Consider the following 27,610-nt stretch of genomic DNA (forward strand, 5'->3'; position numbering starts at 1 on the left):
TCAGGTATTATTAAGTCAACAAGACCTGCTTGTCCTATCTATAGGGTAATGGCAAAGATGGGAAACATTCCAATGTTGTATAAACCTACACTGTAACAAATTTCTGTAGTTTTTACAGTGTTACTACTGTAGAATGATAAAATTCTTACTGTAGAACCTGTACACAGCATTTTACTGTAGATCTGCAAAGGATCATGGTCAAGATTCAGTGGTGGGTGAATTCTACAGTAAGCATATTTCTGCTGTAAATCACAATACGGTAAGTTTAAGCGGGATTTTTCTTTTTCTGTCAGTTTAAACAATAATCCGTCTTTGATAATAGTACAGTTTGCATTATATCTAACACAAATACTAGTTTTTTATCACTCAGACAGAAAGACGTCTTTATATCATCAGTAACAGGTAAGAAATTAGAATTACTTGATATTACTTGATACTCTTTTAAAACGCTATCAAGACAGAAAGCGAGCTAGCTCGCTAAACATAGAACTAATCGGCCACTTGATAAACAACTAGCTAAAGCCAAATGTGATACACTAGAGAGCCAGCGTTCATAACATTACCAAAATAAGCTATTTGTACATGATATTTAGTTATCTGGTGATATTTAGTTGATAACGCCATCAGTTGAATGTATGTAGTAACAACACTGTTTATAATGTTTGTGTGTATATGTGGCTGTGCTGTAGCTCCATGTTCTATGTGGTGAAACTTGTCACTCGTTTTTTTGTAGTTACCGTGAGGCATGTGTAAGTAGCCTACTGAAGTGGACAGAGCCCCAAAACAGGTAAGAATTTTAAACAGCACATTTTTAATAGTAGAATGTGTTTATTAATGTGATATCTCTAATGAGAGGTTAGGAATAAACAAAACTGTCATAGTCTCCAGTCTTGTATATACATTTCTACAGCAGTAACAGTAATTCCTTGTTTTATCTTTACAGTGCAGGGAAGAAAACTTTAGTCCAAGATGTGGATTCCAGCAAATGTAAAACAAAGCACTTGCACATTTTTATGTTTTTGTTCAGAACAGCAGTGTTTACAAAAATATGAATGTATTTATTTATTATCTATGTATTTTGTTTTAAAATGTTGAAATTCAATAAATGATTTTTTTGTTACAAATGCAGTGTCTTAATTTTTACAATGTATAGTTATTTTTCGAATATTATTTTAGTGTTAAATGCTGTAATGCCTTTAAAGTAGTCTGATATTTGCTGTAATTAAAAGGCTGCATTACTGTGATAACAATTACAGTAAAGTGATTACTCCTGTAATAAGTTACAGTAAGGTGAAATTACTATAATAAGAGCTACAGTACTGTGATTATTACTGTAATAAATATTACAGTATTTTAAAATTACTGTAATTAAATTTGCAGTATGCGTACTGTAAAATGTATTACAGCAACTTACCGGCTAATTGCTGCCAGCAAGTTACTGTACATTTCACAGTCTCCTTTTTACAGTGTACAGCATCTGATTATGCTTTATATATATATATATATATATATATATATATATATATATACAGTGTATCACAAAAGTGAGTACACCCCTCACATTTCTGCAGATATTTAAGTATATCTTTTCATGGGACAACACTGACAAAATGACACTTTGACACAATGAAAAGTAGTCTGTGTGCAGCTTATATAACAGTGTAAATTTATTCTTCCCTCAAAATAACTCAATATACAGCCATTAATGTCTAAACCACCGGCAACAAAAGTGAGTACACCCCTTAGTGAAAGTTCCTGAAGTGTCAATATTTTGTGTGGCCACCATTATTTCCCAGAACTGCCTTAACTCTCCTGGGCATGGAGTTTACCAGAGCTTCACAGGTTGCCACTGGAATGCTTTTCCACTCCTCCATGACGACATCACGGAGCTGGCGGATATTCGAGACTTTGCGCTCCTCCACCTTCCGCTTGAGGATGCCCCAAAGATGTTCTATTGGGTTTAGGTCTGGAAACATGCTTGGCCAGTCCATCACCTTTACCCTCAGCCTCTTCAATAAAGCAGTGGTCGTCTTAGAGGTGTGTTTGGGGTCATTATCATGCTGGAACACTGCCCTGCGACCCAGTTTCCGGAGGGAGGGGATCATGCTCTGCTTCAGTATTTCACAGTACATATTGGAGTTCATGTGTCCCTCAATGAAATGTAACTCCCCAACACCTGCTGCACTCATGCAGCCCCAGACCATGGCATTCCCACCACCATGCTTGACTGTAGGCATGACACACTTATCTTTATACTCCTCACCTGATTGCCGCCACACATGCTTGAGACCATCTGAACCAAACAAATTAATCTTGGTCTCATCAGACCATAGGACATGGTTCCAGTAATCCATGTCCTTTGTTGACATGTCTTCAGCAAACTGTTTGCGGGCTTTCTTGTGTAGAGACTTCAGAAGAGGCTTCCTTCTGGGGTGACAGCCATGCAGACCAATTTGATGTAGTGTGCGGCGTATGGTCTGAGCACTGACAGGCTGACCCCCCACCTTTTCAATCTCTGCAGCAATGCTGACAGCACTCCTGCGCCTATCCTTCAAAGACAGCAGTTGGATGTGACGCTGAGCACGTGCACTCAGCTTCTTTGGACGACCAACGCGAGGTCTGTTCTGAGTGGACCCTGCTCTTTTAAAACGCTGGATGATCTTGGCCACTGTGCTGCAGCTCAGTTTCAGGGTGTTGGCAATCTGCTTGTAGCCTTGGCCATCTTCATGTAGTGCAACAATTCGTCTTTTAAGATCCTCAGAGAGTTCTTTGCCATGAGGTGCCATGTTGGAACTTTCAGTGACCAGTATGAGAGAGTGTGAGAGCTGTACTACTAAATTGAACACACCTGCTCCCTATGCACACCTGAGACCTAGTAACACTAACAAATCACATTACATTTTGGAGGGAAAATGACAAGCAGTGCTCAATTTGGACATTTAGGGGTGTAGTCTCTTAGGGGTGTACTCACTTTTGTTGCCGGTGGTTTAGACATTAATGGCTGTATATTGAGTTATTTTAAGGGAAGAATAAATTTACACTGTTATATAAGCTGCACACAGACTACTTTTCATTGTGTCAAAGTGTCATTTTGTCAGTGTTGTCCCATGAAAAGATATACTTAAATATCTGCAGAAATGTGAGGGGTGTACTCACTTTTGTGATACACTGTATATACAGTGTATCACAAAAGTGAGTACACCCCTCACATTTCTGCAAATATTTCATTATATCTTTTCATGGGACAACACTATAGACATGAAACTTGGATATAACTTAGAGTAGTCAGTGTACAACTTGTATAGCAGTGTAGATTTACTGTCTTCTGAAAATAACTCAACACACAGCCATTAATGTCTAAATAGCTGGCAACATAAGTGAGTACACCCCACAGTGAACATGTCCAAATTGTGCCCAAATGTGTCGTTGTCCCTCCCTGGTGTCATGTGTCAAGGTCCCAGGTGTAAATGGGGAGCAGGGCTGTTAAATTTGGTGTTTTGGGTACAATTCTCTCATACTGGCCACTGGATATTCAACATGGCACCTCATGGCAAAGAACTCTCTGAGGATGTGAGAAATAGAATTGTTGCTCTCCACAAAGATGGCCTGGGCTATAAGAAGATTGCTAACACCCTGAAACTGAGCTACAGCATGGTGGCCAAGGTCATACAGCGGTTTTCCAGGACAGGTTCCACTCGGAACAGGCTTCGCCAGGGTCGACCAAAGAAGTTGAGTCCACATGTTCGGCGTCATATCCAGAGGTTGGCTTTAAAAAATAGACACATGAGTGCTGCCAGCATTGCTGCAGAGGTTGAAGACGTGGGAGGTCAGCCTGTCAGTGCTCAGACCATACGCCGCACACTGCATCAACTCGGTCTGCATGGTCGTCATCCCAGAAGGAAGCTGACGCACAAGAAAGCCCGCAAACAGTTTGCTGAAGACAAGCAGTCCAAGAACATGGATTACTGGAATGCCCTGTGGTCTGACGAGACCAAGATAAACTTGTTTGGCTCAGATGGTGTCCAGCATGTGTGGCGGCGCCCTGGTGAGAAGTACCAAGACAACTGTATCTTGCCTACAGTCAAGCATGGTGGTGGTAGCATCATGGTCTTGGGCTGCATGAGTGTTGCTGGCACTGGGGAGCTGCAGTTCATTGAGGGAAACATGAATTCCAACATGTACTGTGACATTCTGAAACAGAGCATGATCCCCTCCCTTCGAAAACTGGGCCTCATGGCAGTTTTCCAACAGGATAATGACCCCAAACACATCCTCCAAGATGACAACTGCCTTGCTGAGGAAGCTGAAGGTAAAGGTGATGGACTAAACCCAATTGAGCACCTGTGGCGCATCCTCAAGTGGAAGGTGGAGGAGTTCAAGGTGTCTAACATCCACCAGCTCCGTGATGTCATCATGGAGGAGTGGAAGAGGATTCCAGTAGCAACCTGTGCAGCTCTGGTGAATTCCATGCCCAGGAGGGTTAAGGCAGTGCTGGATAATAATGGTGGTCACACAAAATATTGACACTTTGGGCACAATTTGGACATGTTCACTGTGGGGTGTACTCACTTATGTTGCCAGCCATTTAGACATTAATGGCTGTGTGTTGAGTTATTTTCAGAAGACAGTAAATCTACACTGCTATACAAGTTGTACACTGACTACTCTAAGTTATATCCAAGTTTCATGTCTATAGTGTTGTCCCATGAAAAGATATAATGAAATATTTGCAGAAATGTGAGGGGTGTACTCACTTTTGTGATACACTGTATATATATATATATATATATATATATATATATATTGTGATTACATTAATTACATGATAGACCAAATTACCTGACATATTTACTTTAATATTTAATATTACTACTAGTCATTTAACATCTACATTTAAATATGCTAAGACCACTGTAAATTATGTCTAAAAATATTAGAATTAATGTCCTTAAATAAATATATGCTGGGCAGCACGGTGGCTCGCTGGGTAGCACTGTTTCCTCACAGCAGGAAGGTCCTGGGTTTGATTCCCAGATAGAGTAATCTGGGTCATTCTGTGTGGAGTTTGCATCTTCTCCCCATGTCCATGTGGGTTTCCTCTAGTTGCTCTGGTTTCCTCCCACAGTTCAAAGACATGCAGTCTGGTTAACTGGAGATACTAAATTGCCTCTAGGTATGAGTGTTTTGGTGTGTTTGCCCTGTGATGGACTGGCGACTTGTCCGGGGTGTTTCCTGCCTTTCGCCCAGTGGATTGGACCCACTGCAGTCCTGAATAGGAGGTAGTAAAACAGACAATAAATGAATAAATGTATGCTTGTCGATCTCTTACTAGCAGATTATTAAACAAAAAATTATTATATAATGGAACTAATAAAGTGTACTCGTCCACTAAATTAAAGGTACTATTTAAAGCAAATATCACACAAAGGTCTGGAATTTATTTCTGTAGAACATAAAAAATCTGAGAACGTCTTCTGACATGCTTCAACCATGTGAAATCTCCCACTGAGACGTGTGGCTCTTTTCCAGGAATTAAGTGCAGAAGTTCAGACAGAAGTATGGAAAGAATATACATCTTGTCTCTACAGTGTATTTTACACTGAAATGCTTTAAATAGCTCAGTTTTTTTAGTTCTCCTATAGGGATTGTGGGTGACAGGGAGTTAAGTCTTAAGGCCATATGTTGAGACATGTCAACATTAAACTATTCAGATTTATATAATGGACCCTCACTCTCTGCCATGCTAGATCTACACAGCTGTTTAACTTTGAAACTTGCCTATGTTGAGCTTTTGTATGTGTTGACACCAAATATGATTGACATCCATATGCTGCCCAGTGCTGGGGTTGTCTAGATGTCTAGTTAAGGGACTATAAATAACTATTCTAAGACATTTTAAGTTTTAAGGAAACAACAGATGTCAATTTTTCTAACTCTAAGAGATCTGTGTCATGTTTTGGAATTTAATGATTTCTGTGATTGTTCTTTTTTTATTTAACCCTCAGATTTGACTCTTTTAGACTTTTTTTGTAATATTATTGTGGGTTTTCTGAAAATACGAACTCACCTGGGTCAAAAATATACTTAAAGCAAATTAAAACATGTGTGACTATAGACGGTTCACTACAACCCCCATTCCAAAATGGTTTGGAAAGTAAGCAGCTAGTTGTAAACTGTTTTTTACATTGATTTATATGTTATATTGGTTTTTAAAGTTGATTTTTGTTTTGATGTTTATGGACTTCACAATCTACAGTCATACAATCTAGCTCTGCATTTGAAATGTACATGTTTTAGTAATGAAAACAACCATGTGAGTTTGATTTGGTAATTGGAAAGGCCCAAGACATTAAGCCACAGTTTGTCACTGCATCTACAAACGCAAGTAAATACCCTACTACACCATGGCAAGATGGAAACTTGGGTTGTGGTCTGCCTTTTTTAATCATCTTGGAAACAGTGAATGATGTTCTCTGGGCCAAAGAGCAGTCTGTCATGGTACTGGAGTGTATTAGTGCTGATAGCATTTCTATAAGGCATTAATCACCATTATGCATATGCATTTTGGAGTAACGTATACTAGCATCTAGAGAAAATGTTTGCGGGATATCCCAGCTTGTTTCCAGCTTGTTTGAGGGACATCCCGGGACAATGCCAAGCCATGCCATGCCATGCCAGCATAGTTAAAACCATAATGTGCAGAAGCAAACCCTTCTACCATCTTAGAACAAACTCATTATAGTCAGTAAGGCAGTAAAAAAAGTGAAGGTGTAACATGTATCTGCTTGGATGTTATGGATATACAGTTTTCTTTTTTAAAACCTCTGTGCATTAGTGTTAATAATGCTACATTTAAAGTCAATTAGGAATGAGACAGGATAAGTACATATTATGAGTGTAAAATTGTGTTTTTTATTGAAATAAATACCACCTGCTATGTCATAAATGCCAATACACTGATCAGCTATAACATTAAAACCACCACATTGTTCCTACACTCACTGTCCATTTTATCAGCTCCACTTACCATATAGGAGCACTTTGTAGTTCTACAGTTACTGACTGTAGTCCATCTATTTCTCTACATACTTTTTTAGCCTGCTTTCACTCTGTTCTTTAATGATCAGGACCCCCACAGGACCACCACAGAGCAGGTATTATTTAGGTGGTGGATCATTCTCAGCACTGCAGTGACAATGACATGGTGGTGTGTTAGTGTGTGTGTTGTGCTGGTATGAGTAGATCAGACACAGCAGCGCTGCTGGAGTTTTTAAATACCGTGTCCACTCACTGTCCACTCTATTAGACACTTCTACCTAGTTGGTCCACCTTGTAGATGTAAAGTCAGAGACGATTGCTCATCTATTGCTGCTGTTTGAGTTGGTCATCTTCTAGACCTTCATCAGTGGTCACCGGATGCTGCCCACATGGCGCTGTTGGCTGGATATTTTTGGTTGGTGGACTATTCTGTCCAGCAGTGACATTGAGGTGTTTAAAAACTCCAGCAGCGCTGCTGTGTCTTATCCACTCATACCAGCACAACACACACTAACACACCACCACCATGTCAGTGTCACTGCAGCGCTGAGAATGATCCACCACCTAAATAATACCTGCTCTGTAGTGGTCCTGGGAGAGTCCTGACCATTGAAGAACAGCATGAAAGGGGGCTAACAAAGCATGCAGAGAAACAGATGGACTACAGTCAGTAATTGTAGAACTACAAAGTGCTTCTATATAGTAAGTGGAGCTGATAAAATGAACAGTGTGTGTAGAAACAAGGAGGTGGTTTTAATGTTGTGACTGATCGGTGTATGTATTGCTAATAAACATATGGTTGAACCAACTGTTTTGTGGTGGAAAGGTGCAGAATTGTTTAAAGATTTAGCAACAGCACTCAAACCAGCACCGGATGTGTCTGTGGAAAATACTTTTAAGGGAAAATGCAAGTCTCTGGTCGAACATGAAGCTTGAATATTCTGACTATGGAGGATAACATTTTTCTATGTTAAAGCTAAGTTGTTTCCAGACTGGTCCGGCTTTAATGAGTTCCAGAGACAAGAGACTCTGCCAAAAACAACAAAGCCACAAAAGGCAGAATGGTTCAGTTCCTGTCACAGCAGTCTGCCCCGACCACAGAAAGCTTTCATATAGTCTGATTTAGCTCTATAGAACAAGTCCTATTTATAGATTATACACTATCATAATAAAAGTTTTGATTTCTTTAGTTTTTACATATTTGGTTTTAGAAATATTTTTGGATCCTCATACAAAATGCAAGAAGGAGAACACAGAAACACAGCACATATTTTAAAAGATTGTATTTATTAAAGTATAAAGGTTATGCCAACACCTATACTAACTAATAAAAGTGAAGTAATTTGCTTCCTAAAATGAATGACTGGTTGTGCCACCTTTAGCAGCAACAACTACAATGAAATGCTGCCAGTAAACAGAGAACAGTCTTTCACATCTCTGTGCAAGAATTCCGGCCCATTTTTCTTTTATATTAAAGGGCTTTAAAGACAAAGAATTGTGTGTTTTATTTATTCAGTCACATAAAAAGTAGTGGAAACAATTAATATCCTAAAACTAACATGATGTATTAATTTCCCTGGAGCCCGATTTGTGCACCCCATGCCTTAGAGGACACAGAGCTTGGTGTTCATGGTTATACAGAGCAGTGATTTACAAACTCCACTTCTGGAAAAAAAAAGCTCTGCCATGCTGCTACTGTTGGGCCCTTGAGCAAGGCCCTTAACCCTCTCTGCTTCAGGGGCGCCGTTCAATGGCTGACCCTGTGCTCTGACCCCAGCTTCCAAACAAGCTGGGATATGCAAAGAAAGAATTTCATTGTACTGTACACCTGCATACACCGATCAGCCATAACGTTAAAACCACCTCCTTGTTTTTACACTCACTGTCCATTTTATCAGCTCCACTTACCATATAGAATCACTTTGTAGTTCTGCAATTACTGACTGTTGTCCATCTGTTTCTCTTCATGCTTTGTTAGCCCCCCTTTTATGCTGTTCTTCAATGGTCAGGACCCCCAGAGAGAAGGTATTATTTAGGTGGTGGATCATTCTCAGCACTGCAGTGACACTGACATGGTGGTGGTGTGTTAGTGTGTGTTGTGCTGGTATAAGTGGATCAGACACAGCAGCACTGCTGGAGTTTTTAAATACCGTGTCCACTTACTGTCCACTCTATTAGACACTCCTACCTAGTTCGTTCACCTTGTAGATAAAAAGTCAGAGACGATCGCTCATCTATTGCTGCTGTTTGAGTTGGTCATCTTCTAGACCTTCATCAGTGGTCACAGGATGCTGCCCATGGGGCGCTGTTGGCTGGATATTTTTGGTTGGTGGACTATTCTCAGTCCAGCAGTGACTGAGGTGTTTAAAAACTCCATCAGCATTGCTGTGTCTGATCCACTCATACCAGCACAACACACACTAACACACCACCACCATGTCAGTGTGACTGCAGTGCTGAGAATGATCCACCACCTAAATAATACCTGCTCTGTGGTGGTCCTGTGGGGGTCCTGACCATTAAAGAACAGGGTGAAAGCAGACTAAAAAGGTATGTAGAGAAACAAATGAACTACATTTAGTAATTGTAGAACTACAAAGTGCTTCTATTTGGTAAGTGGAGACTTCTGAGAAGTCTTCTCAGAGGAGTGGCTGTGGTTATAGTGGAAAAAATCATATAGAGGTCATTCTATGTTAATACCATTTCTTTTTGTAATGGGAAATCCAAAAAGCTCATGGTCAGGTGTCACTTACTTAAAAATACTTTTGACCATGCTGTGTTTTTCTATGTGGATTGGCTTGTTATACCATGTTCCAATTTTTTGCTCACATGAAAGAAATAGTAACCGCTACAAGTGTATGTATTTTACTTCAACTGTGTCCAATACAAAGCACATGAAAATGCAAATGTGTCTTCAGAGCTGAAATGTTTTGATATGAGCGTTTTAAAATCTGATACGCAGCTATATTTTCTTACTAAACAACGTGCGTGAACTCATTGAACAAGAGTTCGTGTGTTGATATGGGAATACAAAAATAGTCTAGTGTGAAAAGTCAACATTTATCATGCAGCATTAGCTTTGACTTGGCTAGATCATGGTTTTGATTTCTTGATACAACTGCATCCAAAAACAATAGCGTGAGAGCCAGTGAGAACTCTGGTCTCTCTGTCACTTTGTGGAACATTAGCTAGAGATAAACTATCAGTAATAGAGGCAAAACATTTTTGGTTAGCACATGGATTCATGACCGAGGTACGTGTTCAGCATCTACGGTGGTGTACGCAAGACTATATGCATAACATTCAACCCCTTCCATTAGGAAAAAATTCCCAGTAAGGCCACACTCACAAAACTTAAGTGGTGTTACGCACATTGCAGTTTGACTCACAAATCCTTATTTGACGAATCAAAGTCTGATGAGCAAATCTTGGTTTGGCAGCTGCCAGGAGAATGATTTGTTGGCTTCCATCATGGAAAGTTTGGTTAAGAATAATAATGGTCCAGGGCTGTTTTTTATGGTTTGGGTTGAGCCTCCTATGGCACAGAGTATATTGAACTAGACTGGCCTGGACAGAGCCCTGACCCCAATCCTATCACACTACCACACTAATGCTCTTGTGGCTGTAAGTCTGTCATACAATCTGCTTACTATTATTATTACTATTGAACCCAACTGGTGATCATACAGATAATAATTCTCAGAGCATCCTGTCCTTTGTTTAGGTCTTTATATTTTTTATGGCACATTCAATATTCCTTAAATTGTATCCATTCATCTTGTTGATTTTACCTTCAACCCTTTTAAATATAAATGTCTTTTTAAATGTATTTGTTCTTCTTATAATGTGTCCAAAATAACCAGCATCAGTTTGGTTATCTGGGCTTTAAGTGAGAGGTTAGGTTCGATTTGATTTAGTTTAGATTTATTTGTTGTCTTCTTCGCCACTCCAATTCCAACAACCCATTCTGATCTTCATCTGAAAAGCCTAATCATTACACCTGAAGATCTTTTTCAGGTCCTTCATTCTTGTTCTGCCAAGTGCCGTATTTGCTGACAGCTGGATCCTTTGCTTTTAATAACTGTCCACCACATTGACATCTTCTCCATCAATGGAAAACCCTGGCTTATAGACTGAAGAAACATAAAGTGCATATATTTATAGAAAGATGCATGGCATGACACAACTCAGCAATTGACTTCCTACCATGCTTTGTGGCAACGATAAAAATTCTAAGCAAGCCCAGCCGACCCCTATTCTGAATCTAGAATATCAACTAAAAATATATGAGTGGCTTTAATGGTGGAGCACCAAAGGCTCGTCTACAAACAAAAAACAAGGTCATATGATGTGATTAGATGAATCATCTTTAATTATATTCTTCACAAATGGGCAAATGCATACAACAGGTTCCTTCTTTGTAATACAGCTCAAAAAAGTCTATGCCAAGATGCATCATAGCTGTTGGTGATCAGTGGTGAGATCATTTATAATAAACCGCATTTGTACATGTTACAACTGGGTTACCTGTACTGCTAATTAAACAACTTGAAATTGTCATTCACTCATCCCAGCTTCACGTGGCAATTTAGCAAGTGGCAAACCTTCACACATGACCAACTCAGAACACATGTTGTGACATATACCAATGAGCAATACACTGGATTTTTTTTTTCCCTTTGTGATGCATATCAAAGTGATTAACTGCATATCAACTCAAATGCTTCAACACTGTGACTCATGTCTGGGTTATAACCAGCACTTTCATTTCTCTGTCCAAATGTGCAGACTCTAAATTCAACATAACGAATTAATTAAACATAAAATGACATTTAAGAAGCCAGATCAGATACGTGGATACTGTGTTTCTACATATGTACATTCTAGCCTATGCATCATAAACATACAGTGGTACCTTGTAACTCGACGTCCCCTAAACCATTCGATGAGAAATCTGTACCCTTAAACTCGATGTGTGTGCGACTGCCACTTTGTTCAGCGCTTGGCTTGATCGGTGCGGTAAAACGTCATCAAAGTGCGAATATGAGACAAATCTGCAAATACACTCTGAAAGCTCCACATGTAGATGATGTGTTTAGTGGATTTTCCTCACTGTTTCACTTTTAAACTTGTGTTATAGCTCAGGTTGCTGAGAAATTGTAAGAATCAGCTTTTCCGAGAGAGTCTAAAATGCTTAACGTGACTTAATGTGTTAAAAGAACAACACAGAAACACTAAACCTGTCTTAATTATTACTGCTCATAAGTTCTCTCCACTAATGACATTTCTCGCTTGTTGTTTTAGTACAATGAGTCATGTTAGGTTTTGTGCACTGCCACACTCCATAGGAAATAACGACATAGCCAGCGCAAAAGCGGTTTTGCTGTATCTCATGTGAATGCACCTTTACTGAACGAAATACACTAATCCAAGATCAAACAAAAATAAAAAATCCATGATTAAGAAGCATAAGGAAACAATAAAGAAGTAAAGTTAAAGTGAAGTTTTATTGTATTTTTTATTTATTTTTAACTGTTTATCAGTTGTATTTCAGTGTTTTATATTATATTTGTTATTTTCAGTGTATAAGTGTCATTAACAGGTTTCCCAAAAAATGCCTTTTAAACTCGACTTCACTCCCAGAACCAATTGACGTTGAGTTTCAAGGTACCACTGTATTATACATTTTTTATATTATTTTATTATTAATATAAACATGTTATTATCAAGCTTATCTGACATATTATAATCATTACATGCTTCCTTCTGTAACATTATTGTACAGAGACTAAGCAGATACGTGTCTACAAAACTTGACCCTCCAAACAGTTGAGTTAAATGTTCCTTCCTATTGTTTCTTTGCTGTTTTAATGTTTTAAATCACTCACTTGTGTATTACTTATATTGTGTAATAAATCTGTTTTGTTACACATAACAAAACCCTGAACGTACTTGGCAATTGTACTAAGACTCAACCCAAAGTATTGCTTTGTCTGTTTACTCTTGGATGTTTTCACAAAAGTAAAATACAGTATATGAGCATGTGTGAAAGGGGCTTTTTCCATTGTCACAACCACATACAGAAAATCATGCCAGGCTCTCAGTATTTTCATGCCAGCACCCCTAGACAGTGAGAGTCACAGCTGCAGCGGCAACAAGGTAATTCTGTATTACATTTCTCCCTTCCTCAAACACAGCCAATTGGGTATTGAGACTAGAATCCTGGCAGTGGTGGGTATTTTTTTGGTGATTAATAAATTAAGTTCAGTTACAAAAAGCACATCCATCAAAGACTAATTATACATGGGAAATTTAAAACAAAAATGTGAAAAACTACCTTTAATTTCAAGAACACTTTCATTAAAAATTTTCTCACACACAAGACCTTAATGCAGTTTCTCATTCTGAAAGCTTACATGCACCACATGCACCCCCTCTCTGGTCCAGCGACTGTGGGACTTTTTCAGTGTAATTATTCAGAGAGGTTGAAGCTATTTCTTCTCATGATTCATGACCAGCCCACTCTACACCCCCTTGCTTCCCCCTGTCTTCTCCTTTAATGTGGGAATGCAAAGTTTTTATCATTCATCCTTCACACAGATTAATATACAGTTTATCCCAAACCAGAATCTGTGTCATTACTTACAATGTGTCTGGAAGTCATCTGTGGTTATTATATTAAAAAAAAGTAAAAAATTACAGACACTACAGCATATTAAAGTGATTATGTGTGTGTAATGCAAAATGAGTAGACGGATATATAAAAGAAGATGCCAGGATACTTAACGAGAATACTTCTAATAAGTAAATCTGCTGGTGTGGTGATACTACGGGAAGAAATGTCTTTTTATTGCCACTGACCTCCACAAGCCTGAGGGCTTATCAGCAAAAATGTGGGTGGAGAAACATGGCAAAGACTATTACCAGAGACGAGAGCATGAGTGAGTCAAAGGGAAAGGGGTTAAATGTAGGGGCATGAGACTCTAAATAGTGGGAAAATAACGCTTACAAAGTGACTGGGATGCTTTAGAAGTTAGCTAAGTAACAATGACAGGAACAGCACAAGATACTGCAACATGAAGCAGATACTGGCCAGAAAAAAGGTTTAAAGCTTTAAAGTGTGTCTACAAGTAAATAAAAAGGGAGGAAAAAAAGAAAGAAAAACACAGATTCTTCATTTACTGCATTTTACAAAATGTCCCAACTTTTTAGAAAAGTGAGAGAGATTGGAGAGAGATTCAAAACAGCACATGGATGCTGTAACAAAGACCCGCAGGGAGCTGTTAGGATGCAAGTTCAAGTTTTCATTAATAGTCTCAGGCAAACAGTCCAAAAGCAGAATCCAAAATTATAGTCACAAACAAAGCTATGGTCAGTCAATTAGCAAACAGGCTTATCCAGACAAGACTGTGGTCAACTTACGAGACAGAAGAGTCAGAAAACCAGAGCGGTACAGGCTCTGGTGACACTCTAAAACTTCACACTGCTCTGCAAACTCAAAACAGGTGCAACCAATCTAGATTATTAATAGAACCCAAAATGAGTGTGAAAACCAAGCCTAAAACTCTGGGGACTGAGAACAGGTGGGAAGTGTACAAGTGTACACCAGTGACTGAGACATTTACATTTTCGGCATTTAGCAGACGCTTTTATCCAAAGCGACTTACAGTTGTGACAGTATACAGTCTAAGCAATTGAGGGCCTTGCTCAAGGGCCCAACAGTGGCAACCTGGTAGTGGTGAGGCTTGAACCGGCAACCTTCTGAATACTGGACCAGTACCTTAACCACTAGGCTACACTGCCGAGTAGTTCCCTTGTTCAAAAAATCAACAGACGTAAATTTAATTGATCCAATAAATGTTAGAGGACAGTTAACATTGTAGGAAGGAACGTTCTCCAGGCTGACAATGGCTTCATCAATCAAATTAATTGTTTGTTGTGGTGATTACAGGCACCGTGATTAAAAAGTGGCAGTCTGCCCGAAGGTTGCTGCTGACTTAATGCTCACCAGACAGAGACAGAACTTGGTATGAAAGTACAACATGTCCTGCAAGCTGAAGACAAATAAGAGCTTTTCCTCAGCAGGCCGTGGCATAAGGAAAAGAAAATGTCCATGATTTTTCAGAAGTTCCAATCCTTTCATGTAATGTGTTGAGATCATTGCTTGGTGTCAAAGGCAAATGTCAAAATGCTTAATTTGACCAGTACCAAGATTCTTTTAACAAACACTCCATTGCCAAAAGTTCTTAGACACTGCTGCCAACAAGGGTGTACAAAACCACCTTTGTTTCTGTTATTTAATATATGTTTATGGCATAAAATCACTTTCAAATTAACAAACTAATGTAAACCATACAATCATTAGGGTAATTATTGTAATTACAAGAAATTGGATCCCAAGTAATGAAATTAAAAAGTATGAATATTTGCAGCTTTGCAATGTGTTTTAAAACAATCTTTTATTTTCTAAGACTAAAGCTAATTAGTTTCTGTAATGGACAGGAAATGTTAAATTTTCTATCTCTTTTAATATGTTTCAGTTTTTTTGGTAATAATTCAGCTTGGGCTGCACATACAGTCCGACCCTACCAAATACTTTGCGTTACATATGACAGTTTTTTGATTTGTCTAAATAGTTTTGTCAAGATTTTATTATCACAGACATTTAATATGAAATGTGAAACTGTAACTGTTGTACCTGCTGTTTACAGGCTACCCTGCAACATTTTAAGTGACTGCTAGATTCTCTCTTAGCTTAGCTTTCAAGTATTGTTCAGAAGGCTTTTTCACCTTCACCATATACATGGTGCTATCTATAAAGTTTGGTATAGTGGAGTAATAGTCAGGGGCTGTTTTTGATTGTTTGGGACAAGCCACAATGACGTCTAACTTTTAATCAACAAGACAAGACGATAAAACAGGACAGGGCACAAACTGAGATCTCTAAAGGAAATAATTGGATGAGTGAATGAAACAAAGTAGGACTAACACAATATTAATGCCCATGGTTTTAAACTGTCCTAATAAAATGTACCTTCTACTTTCTCAGCACAATTATTAGCACACAATGGGGCACTCAAACACATCCACACTTGAGTGTCGCATGTGATCTTTCCCCACTTCAATCGGTTTCCTCTCATGACCTGAATTTGCCTTTAAGGTCACACTGTAAACAATGACTTACGAGAATAAGTGAAAATGTCACCTGGGAGTCGAGTCAACGTGCGAGTCCTCTCGTTTATAGTAGGTAGCTGAGGGCTTCCGACAGGCAGCCAGGGTCACGGCCAGTCACATACATGGATGAGGAAATCCCATGACCTCAAGGTCTAGCCTTTCCACCAAGCTAAAGAAGAACAGCCAGGAATATGAGTGTAAACTCTTTTTAAAGTCATGGATACGACTCTCTCACAGACTGACCACCTGAAATAACATAGCATCATTTCTGGAAAAAATTTGTAACATGACTGTGACAAAACGTGGGTTTTAAAACATGCTGTGTATTTTACAACTAGGTACATTTTGGTACAAAAAGAGACTGAAAGCAAGATCAACATATTGTAAAGTCAGAACCACACCTAGTCGTGACACACTGTTTATTGTACAGGTATAACCTGAAAACCCAAAAACTAGAGTGTCATTAACTACATATTGGGATATGATAGATCTAAAATAGAAGAAGCGCTGAATTAAAGTGTGTCTAATGACATTTTGTACAATGTTACCAAACTCTACTATAATGTCAATTTAAAAAATGTGGTAAATTGCTTTTTAGCCAGATTAGAGACTGTAGTACAAGGTATAAATGCATTTTACGGTTTGAGTTTTGAGATTGGAGCCACAATTAATACCCACGGTACTAATTATTTATTTAACAAAATAAATAGAGGCGCTCAGGTGGTGAAGTGGTCTTTTATGCTGGCCCACTATCTGTGTTCGAATCTCAGCCGTGCTATCCGCCAACTGGGCATCAACACAGACATGATTGTCTGGGGTTTTGGGATGAATTGATACCCAATCCAGAGTATTCCTGCATTGTGTCTAAGGTTTCCCAATGAAACTGTACCGCTGCGACTCTGACCAGCATAAAGCAATTAATGAAAATAAGAATTGTCATTCTAAATCTGTTCCTAAGCTGCACTCTACATCATTTTGACAAGGTAAACAAATGATGAGAATGTTGCATTACAAGTGGATTACCGCTGTGAGAGGTCTACCAGGTCATGCCTGAAGGGCCTCTCCCACTTTTACATTCTCCACACAATAAAGATCATATTATTAGTTATTCAGAGTCATTATGTTGTTGCTTGTGTTCACATGCTGTGTCATTGAGTCAAATCTAATTCATCCAGGACAGAATAAAGGGCTGGGCCGTTCACAGCCCATGAAAATGAATAGGTGATCAGAGAAAGAGAAAAGAAAGCGACACCTAAGGTCTGATCTAAGATCTGATTAATCAGTGAGACTATACAAACCATTAACAGCACCAACCAAGTGGTGACAGAGTGTCTGCTCTTAAAAGGTTTACTTGGTTGCAGTTTTTAAATACTGTATTTAATATTACAGACTTCCCACGGTAAATATGACATAAAATAAGTGACATAAATGCACCATCATATAACCATAGTAAAATTATGTTTTAACTACTCTTAAATACTGTCCATGTTTAACATGCTTTACCAGAATGCATGAATCAAAGTGCTGACATACTAAACAAAGAATAAATATCTTAATATACATATAAAATGCACCAATATTCATTTAAAACAGTTCTACTCAGGCACAGATTAAAATAAATGATCACAGACCTGATAAATGTATTGGCTTAATTACTATCACAAAAGAAGGTGACGGGAAAATTCTGACCTCAGATTTTATCAGTGAGCCTCGACAAACAAACCATTTTAACACCAGGGTAGCATTTTCTGTGCATGTCTGTTAACAACAAAACTAACATCTTTAACATTGTAATATCATGGTTAAGAATATTACTACTATAGTTGCTATGCCATACCAGAGTTGAACTAGTAATTAAACAAGTAAAAAACTAGACTAAAATAGACTAAAATAGTAAAAAACTAGACTATTATAGCAGTAACATTTACATTTTTGGCATTTAGCAGACACCTTTACCTAAAGCGACTTGTAGTACTGTGACAGTATACTGTCTAAGCAATTGATGGTTAAGGGCCTTGCTCAAGGGCCCAACAGCAGCAACCTGGCAGTGGTGGGGCTTGAATCAGCGACCTTCTGATTACCAGTCCAGTACCTTAACCACTAGGCAACAATAAACAGCTTTTCATCAACTCTTTCAGATATTATAGTAATACTAAACAATACCTTCATACCTTTTAAGTAACTGGGATGGGAACCTCAAGGGTACATATGTTGTACCTTTATTTTGGAAAATCTTTACTTGATAATTAAAAGTACATGATTTTTACATGACTGAAGTCCAAATATTCAAAATATTAGCCTAAATGTGATGAAATGTCTGCCCTAATGGCAATAATACCTGCAAATACCTTAAGAAGTATAATTGTTTACGATCTTCATAGCCAATTACCATACAGTCACTGTTGGGCACTTGAACAAGGTTGTTAACCCTCCCGGTTCCAGGGGCGCTGAACAATGGCTACCCCTGTGCTCTGATTCCAGTTTCCAAACAAGCTGAATTATGTGGAAAGGGAATTTCATTGTACTGTACGTGTGTATATGAATATTTGAAAAATAAATGCATTCCATCTGACCTAGAATACCTTTGTCCTTATTACATATTAATAATACTTAATAACTGCAATAATTCTAACATTTTTCTATTGATTTATAATAATTTGCTCAACCAGAGTTAGGCAAAGTGAGCAGCTTCAATCAGGTGAAGTTCTACACCTGCAAGAGATGCAATTATTCCACTGGAAATACACAACTGTAATGGAAGTATTTCACATCTAATGTATTTTCTTCTTTACAAGAAAACCAACATAAACTGCTGTTTATTACTGCCTAAATATAATTGGAGATTTAACAATCAAAATAAGCATGGATGTGTGTGTAGGAGTCAGACTGGCCAGAGCTGTCAGGCTGTTTTGTGTGCTAATGCAGGCACCATGCTGAGCCTGGGACACTCACACGCTGAGGGGATCGTCCGTTGACTGCGAGTCAGTGGGTGGGCCCGGGGGCTGGGAAGTGACAGAACAGTGGGGCATATCTCAGCCTACATTTGGCAGCTAGACTTCCAACTGAAAATTACTGGAATGTCCAGGCTGTTTTAAAATGTGTGACCTTTTAAGGACAGGTGAACAGGACACAATAAAGTATTTTTGATTTAAGGAAAACTAGTCAATTGTTCTGATCTTTATATTGTAAACAATGTATGTTTTACTTTGACATCGGTGTGTATTTCTTGTGGTCTTGAGGACTGAACTGATGGTCAGTCAGAATAAGAGGACAGTCTGTACAATTTCTGACCCAACCCAATATGACCTCATAGGTGTTTCTAAAGGAAATCCCTCTCCCTCTCGGGCACAATGAAAAAGGTTCCTGTTTAAAGAAAGACGTCCACCTACTGAACGCTGTAGTCTAGCCCATTTACGTAATCCCCAGTGTCACGAGTATCTACGTTCTTGTTTTTCCATTTTTTCTAGAACCTTATATTTCCAGAAGCTGAGAATTATTCATAGTACAGAAATACTGGGGCGTGTTTTCTGCTATGGTGGCACATTTTGCTAATTTTACTTACCATGAGCTAATGCAACACTGTCTGTCTTGACACCATCATTCACAGATTAAAAACATATGTCTCTTAAAGGTAGACTCTTTGACCATATAGGAGTCTTACAATGCACATTATACAATATGATACCTACTGTCATTTTTACACCACAGTCCAAGACATTTTCAAGACCTTTTCATCATTTTGAAACTACTTTGCAAGACAAATTAAAAAATAATAGAAAACTGTTTCAAATGTATCAGTCTACTTTATCTTAACCTTTTAACTAGGTTATTCAAATATATGGTGGGGACGGTTACCCTGCCTGAAGTTTATGTACTTAGAATGCAAATATGCCTAGAATTTATTGTAGAAAACACATGTTTACATAAAGAGTCTTGTAAACTAATGTAATTAATGTACCTATGTTTACCTACATTTGAAGAAAAACACCATAATGTATGACTATGCACTCACAAAGCACTGTATTAGGTACACCTATCCAGTACATACGTTAATTGCACATTGGACATTGTTGGTATACAATAAATATGTATACTATATTAATCAATAGATGGGGACCCCCACTGACCAGATAGATAGTGTTTTGGTGGTGGATCATTCTCAGCACTGCAATGACTATAACATGGTAATTACATGGTATATCAGTGAAGAATTTGTTACAGCTACTCCATCATAAGACCTTGATAAAAGTGTCCACAAAACTTAGTAGTTAAAAACCTGCACTGGATTCCTTCAAATAAGGGCTGGAAAAAACACCAGTTACACAGCCCTGTGTGTGACTTTGAGCCCTGGTCAGATGCAGAAAATGTAGAAAATGTAAACTGAGCACTGCAGCCCTGCAGGGTTTTACATTCTTCCCACACCAATCACACATAATTACTGAAGTAAAGCACAGCACAGACAGAGCTGATTCAAATAATAAAGCCAGAACTTTGCTAAAGTCTGCAGGGATTTAGTCCTAATGAAATTTAACTGGATGTTTATGGGTTAATGAAAAATACGAGTTTAGTTTTATTATTAATAACAAATTTCATTAAAACATATCTACATCTACAATATACAGTTAGACTAGGTGGGTATACAATTACAGACTGTAACCTGTACACTTTGTCATCCCCTGCACCCTGTTTACCAATGAAATGAGACCCCATAGAGTGGCTACTCACCACAACTGTCCATGAGCTTTAATTGCTGTTTCATAGATACTTCAACCCAGTTGTCTGGCCATAACAACTTTGCCCTTAAAGTCATTTAGCCACATTTTAAGGTATATACAGCAATCAGCCTAAACAGTAGGACCACCAACAAAAATGTATACGGCAATGCAAATATTGTAGCAATTGTGCCTGTCGTGATAAGGGATATATTACATGTTGGGCTCAAGGTAGATATATATAGTTAATTTTTAAACCCAGCAGGCATAAAGACACAAATGCCTTTATCAAGGGCCAGATTGTTATGACCAAATGACAAGGTGTCCAAATACTTTTTGCTGTATACACATATGGATGCAGTGATAAGGACGCACAAATAAGGTATTGGTGAAAGGTGTAATTTAAGTCATAATTATTATTATAAGTTGCATTAAAGTTAAATAATGTATTCTTTACATAGAAATGCATGTCGTCTCATTAACCCAGTTACATGCCTATGTAATCTAGCTATAAAAATAATCAAAGCAAAAACTGTAAAATAAGGTCTGTTGTAGACAGGTCGCATTTGAAGGTTTCTAATCAAAACACTTTCATCAACACTACCATCAAAAGAAAGTTCAAGCTTGGTACTTCATTTTAGATCAATAATTAACCATCCTGTCAACTAATTTGCATACAAAGCTCTGTCTTTTTCCTTTTTCTTGTTGTGATCATTACCTTCGAGGGCTATTTAACCCCAGCACTCAAGAGTAAATCATTTTCACCCTATAGGGCAGAAGGAAAGAAAGAAAAGGGGGTTAGAGCTGATAGAAGGGAGTATAAAATTTTGGAGGAGGAAAGGAGGAGCAGTCTGGTGCGAGTCTAGTCCTGTCCTATATTCCCCTTTCACTTCAGCTTCAGGCTGCTCAGTTCGTTCATGGGAGACAGAGGAGCAGCACATCTGGCCGGTGTAAGGGGTGCGTATATGTTTAATTATATTTAATACTTCTAGTGTTTTTATTTAGGTTTATGAGGTAAATAGGATACATAAAGTAGTACTAGTAGTGTTCTAGTAGTACATATGAGCAAGTTTAGGCTTTGTGATTACATGTAAAATTAAGTTTAATCAGTGCACTTTACATGTATCGACTTTATTTATCGAGTTTTGTTCAATATTAGATAAATGATGCTTATTATTTAAGACTTATATCTTATTTCTAGTATTTTAAGTGTGCGCAGATGCGACTGGTATGATTGTAAATTCAAGGATGTGTCAGGTTTGGTCAGTACAACGTATTCAACCGTCGATTTTAATTGTCATTACAGACTAACTTACTCCAAATGTATGTTCCACATCCATTATTGTTAACTTTTTGAACATATTGTCAAAGTTTTTTAATAGGATGTGTTATGTTTCACTCATACACGACGTGTGTAAGAGCCGTTTGCATTTTCCGAGCCGATTTGAACACTCACTTAGGGTCTTTAACGGTATTCCGTCCAGTGCCTCGAGCGTTCCGTTAAACAGTAAACATTTATTACTACATTTATATAGAAAATATATTAAAAACCACTGTAAAATATATTTCTGTTTTCTTATTCACCACTCAAAAGGAAATTCACGCCCTTTTGTCTTCGCTTTGTGAGTAATTACAAAAGAAACCTCAAATCAGCCGGTAGGTAAAGTAGGTTACCTGACGCTGTATGGCTCCATGCTAACACTATCAGTGTTCCATACAACCAAACATTTGAACAAATGTACAACTTAAATTGAAGCTAAAAGTCTACTCTGGTGACCATGACTATTATTTCAACTCATTTATCGTCAAACATAATTCTTTCTGCAAAAACAATTGTCCAAATTAGTTTTTAAAATGTATGTGCGGAACACCGTGAGTTGCAACAGGAATCCATCCTTAAAATGCATTAGCACTCATAGCAGTCTTAGGATATTTGTATTGTTTTTATTCAGCTGTTCTTTTTCTGTAGCTGAATGACTGGAATAGATTTCTTGGACTGCTAGGAATGCTTTTTATTAATGCTTTTAGTACATTTAAATGTTTATTGTAGGTTAGTTCTAAATATACATACAGCATCTTAAATAATTAGATTTGGTGGTGTAGAAAACTCCTCAGTGTAACTTTGTTGAATAGCCTCTTTAAATTGCATCTTCATGGTATGGTGATTATGATTAAACAAACGTGGTGACTTCATTGTGCTCATAAATAAAAATACTAGTAAAATTAATATAAATAAAAATACATTAAAACATTATTGGAAGCACCAATAAAATATAAAGAACAGTGGCCTCTTGACAGTCAGCAACAAAACTCAAACTCAAACAAAACACTACGATGAGTAAAAATTTTTCGGATGCTCAGATGTAATTCAAGAATCATCAGAAAACAGGAGAGCTAAAAACAGAAGCCCTTGTGACATGGGTGACCCTGTTAACAGTCAAACAAGCACCTTAAAGCTTGACTGTTGCTGTTTACATGGACAAAAAAGCAGAAGCGCTTCGTCTACTGCTTGACCGCTTATGGCAAGATTTTATTTTTATTTTTTTTGGCCATAGCAAAATAATAGTTTGAGAACTTAATGCATTTGTACATCAATACTTTCATATATACACAAAAGTGTTAAGGAAGCTATTAGAAACATGACCAGTGCTTTAGCATTTAGAACCTTTCTGTAAACATTTGTAAAGTTTTGCTTTAGGTTTTTGCATGCTAAAGTGCAAGTCACACACCTGCCTTCTTAATTATTTGGAGTTAATACTGGTCCAGTAGCAGTTGTCCTATGTTTGCTCTTCTTTTTTCCCCTGTTCGAATTTTTACCGCGTTCGAATATCATTAAAAATATTCCTTGTTCAAGAATAAAAATTTGTCCTGTGATTAGGTGATCAGGTAGGGCAGTGATGTTGGGATTTTTAAATACTGTTCGTTTAACTTTACTGGCCTCTTTATTAGGAATATGTACACGTTCAGTACTACATTATAAACAGGTATGAAACTATGGTAGATGCTTACACTCATTATGATTTCGCATGTGGAAAGATTGCAAAAGTCAGCAATAGAACTTTGCATGACATTTCTGGTCCTTGCTCTGCACGAGAGTTCACCACTTCTTCTTCTGGTATAAAAATAAGTTTAGTTGCATACGAATATACAACAAAACCAAAGGTTTAAAAGCTCTGCAGTCTAAGATGTACGACCATGTAGTTTGCTATTTAGGACAATAAATACTTATAGATTTAAAAGAGAAAAAAATGCAAACCTTTTAAACATCTAGGGGTCATATCGTGTTAACTTTTTGTGGTTTGTGGTAGGGCAAATTACCTTGTAAGTGCATGTTAATGGGAACACAACAACTTAAGTCTTTATTGTCTGTTATTGGGTCACAGAATATACAGACATTTAATTAATTTAAGAAAAATGAATACATTTTAAAGGTGTCCTGTTTTGAAACATGTTCTTTTAAAATCTGCAGTCATACAATAATGCTAGTTTATTTTATTTTGAATTTTATATAAACAAAATTACAATTTGCATATGCTTATTTGCATATCAGACAATTGTACCCCATGACTTTTAAAATACAATGACTTTTAATGCATTGAAAGTTGCTCATAGATTGTGATAAATTTGTGTGTATTAAGCAGTTTTAAGAAAAATATTGGAATTGAACCAAAAATGCATGCCATGTAATAAAATCTCATTTTCCCAATAAAGACTATAGCTATAGTATATTTACTACCTCACTAGAATACTAGATTACACCAGTATTGAAGACCAAATTTTGCTGGATATTTCAGTGTGGATGATGTTCACATGTGGTGAAAATATCCCATTTAATTTATTGTGGTCCAATCAGGTTTTTATTCAGACTAAGCGTGAGCTGCACCTAATTCCTCTTTAATCAGGTCTTTAAATAATTGAGCTGTAACAGGCCAAGTTGTGATTAAAACCTGCATAAGATGTGTGTAAAACACTGTTAAATGTGTCCAGGTAATTTGTTAATTCAGAATTAATAATCAAATAAGCTAGGGTGTAAAAATAGATGCATCATTATTATTAATAGCTTATTGGACACTCTATTCCAAATTTGCCAATCTTGGAAAAAATTTTTTTTTTAATTATAATTCTATACACACACTTAAATAAAATTAACCTAATACCTTTTTTTTCTTCTTCAGGTTTGTCCGAATTCCTTTAAACATCGATTGGAGTTCTGAACAAGCTGGAAAAGGCATAATCAAGTGGAGCACCTACAGAAGATCTGACAAGTAAATTGTCAGTTTTTTTTTCTGGTGGAATTATGGGACATAAACAGGACTAATTTATGATAAAAGAGGATTGGAGCAATGGACGCAACACCTGCTGCTTATTTTGCTTTACATCCTTCAGTTTTTACCACCACCGCTGCAACAGGATACCTGCAGAAAATGTTTCAGGAGTATCAAAACAACTCGGTCATCGTAGTTCACTACAACTACACTGGAAAGATAAGCGGGGACAAGTACAAGGACGGTCTAAAGCCTGAAGCTATTGTGTTCCTTATTATCTGTTTGCTTATTGTTCTGGAGAATGCTGTGGTTCTCGTAGCAATATGGAGGAATAAAAAATTCCACCAGCCCATGTACTACCTGTTGGGTAACTTGACTTTATCAGACCTGCTGGCGGGCTTCACTTACATGGTGAACATCTTAACATCAGGAGCCAAAACGCTCAACTTGACACCTCTACAGTGGTTTATACGAGAAGGTGGCGTCTTCATCACACTAGCCGCCTCCATCATCAGCCTCCTGGCCATTGCTATCGAACGACATGTTACCATGGTGCGAATGAAGCCCTACCAGGGGGCTAAACGTGGACGCATGTTCGCTCTGATCGGTGTTAGCTGGCTGCTCTCGATCCTTCTGGGTGTTCTTCCTATTATGGGCTGGAACTGCATAGGTAATCTGGACTACTGCTCCACCGTCCTGCCGCTCTATTCCAAGAGCTACATTTTGTGCTGCATTACAGTCTTCTCTGCAATACTGCTGTCTATTGTTGTGCTTTACATCCGCATCTTCCGCATAGTGAAGTCAAACACACCGCTGATGGGCTGCGGTCCACAGCGCAAGGGGTTGTCCAGGAAGTCCCAAAAGTACATGGCTCTTCTGAAGACAGTCACAATAGTACTTGGTGTCTTCATCGTCTGCTGGCTGCCGCTGTTTTTTCTTCTCTTGCTGGACTTCTGCTGTCCAACGCAAGGCTGCACGGTGCTTTTTAAAGCAGATTACTTTCTGGGAATTGCTATGTTTAATTCATTGCTCAACCCTATAATCTACACATTAACCAGCAAAGACATGCGTAGGGCAATACTGAGACTGCTATGCTGCTACTGTTTGATCAACAAGGAAGGACAGTTGAGGAAGTTTGGAATAACCTTCCTGGAATTCAGCACAAGTAAGACAGAGAAGCCGTCACACAGGCTGGAGGGTCTGGAGACGACGGTCTCCACTGGGAACTTCACCCCATCTCCTATTAAAGCTATGTTTCCCAGAATTACAAAGATTTAAGCTTCGGTTTATTGAAATGTATCTTGACAAGGGAAGAAGTCTGGGAACGCCAGTTATCCAGGCCAGACTGAACTCTAAGTGCTTCCTTCTAACAGAACCATTATAGTTTCTACATAATATCCAACAAAGTGACAAAGCATTACAAATATTATCATGAGCAAATAAAACGTCTGTGGAATTTCTCGTCGACCATTCACTGTGAGAGCTGACGACAATCAAGAGGAGTCATCACAGAAAACAGACCTAGATCAGATGAAACTTGATGCAACACGCACTTGAGACCAAACAGAATGAAGCTGAGATGGTGGTAGACATTACAATGCAGGATTTTAGAATTGTCGGTTATGCTTTTCAGACTTGCTTTTCAAGCATGAGACATTGTGTAAACAAAGGCGTTTATGCGTCCGGAAATGCTCTGAGTTCCTGCACCATATAATGTTCACCCACCCAGTCGCTTCTCAAAATGCACCAATTGAAACAGTTCAATAAAAGCAAAACAGACAGACAAAACAGGATGATAGTAGCTATTGTTATGTGGACAATGGACACAAAGCAAACCGTTTGGAATGATGAGCTTTTGTAGCAGTGATTACTTCAGTGTTAATGTAGCCTGTGCATATTGGAGCATAGAAAATAATATTTATGCCTTGTGAATGAAATAAGCAGTATTCCACTGTTAAGAACCTTTTTGACTGTTTCTAATTTATGTGTAATGTATATATGTACATTTAAAATAAATATATCGTTTATATGAATTCATATTTCTTTTGCATTTTGTTTGACTTTAACTTTTCCAAAGACAAGGCAATGTGAAATTAAATGAAAGCTAGGATTCTGTTTTCTGCTTGGGAGAGAGGTCACTGTGCCTTTATTTATTACATAGCAAACAATCATTTATACACTATCACATGATCTACACACGTAAATGGTAATGTTCAAGCCTTGTTTGCATTCTCTTGCCTCCAACTAACAGTAAATTAGGGGACTTTTGACATTAATGTTATGATCATGCAAATACTGTGCTTGGTGTTCTGTTAGACACATACCTTATTCTCCTTCTTTGTACAAAGTATAATCCAGAGCATTGTGTGTGAATAAATACTTGCGAGTTTATTTATTCAATTCATTCTTTCACAAGTGCAT

The 27,610-nt window shown here is 37.9% G+C and overlaps 1 protein-coding gene and 2 long non-coding RNA genes across 3 annotated transcripts; 2 read left to right on the forward strand and 1 right to left on the reverse strand.

Moving 5' to 3' along the window:
• Nucleotides 1–297: 297 nt before the first annotated feature.
• LOC134300184 (uncharacterized) lies at nt 298–1,115 on the forward strand. Its single transcript, XR_010007327.1, has 3 exons — nt 298–402; nt 734–787; nt 944–1,115. It is a non-coding gene; the product is annotated as an uncharacterized LOC134300184 (long non-coding RNA).
• A 3,777-nt stretch (nt 1,116–4,892) lies between these two features.
• On the reverse strand, nt 4,893–22,418 carry LOC134336067 (uncharacterized). The gene is made up of 3 exons (XR_010015684.1): nt 22,381–22,418; nt 16,244–16,381; nt 4,893–5,268 (listed from the first exon to the last, which is right to left on the reverse strand). It is a non-coding gene; the product is annotated as an uncharacterized LOC134336067 (long non-coding RNA).
• Nucleotides 21,844–27,173, forward strand: s1pr5a (sphingosine-1-phosphate receptor 5a). The gene is made up of 2 exons (XM_063018738.1): nt 21,844–21,881; nt 25,100–27,173. Exon 2 carries the CDS (start codon nt 25,268–25,270, stop codon nt 26,465–26,467), a length of 1,200 nt encoding a protein of 399 aa, XP_062874808.1. The 5' UTR covers nt 21,844–21,881; nt 25,100–25,267; the 3' UTR covers nt 26,468–27,173.
• The last annotated feature ends 437 nt before the right edge of the window (nt 27,174–27,610 follow it).

The sequence above is a fragment of the Trichomycterus rosablanca genome, chromosome 22 (assembly GCF_030014385.1).
Source record: "Trichomycterus rosablanca isolate fTriRos1 chromosome 22, fTriRos1.hap1, whole genome shotgun sequence".
NCBI lineage: Eukaryota > Metazoa > Chordata > Actinopteri > Siluriformes > Trichomycteridae > Trichomycterus > Trichomycterus rosablanca.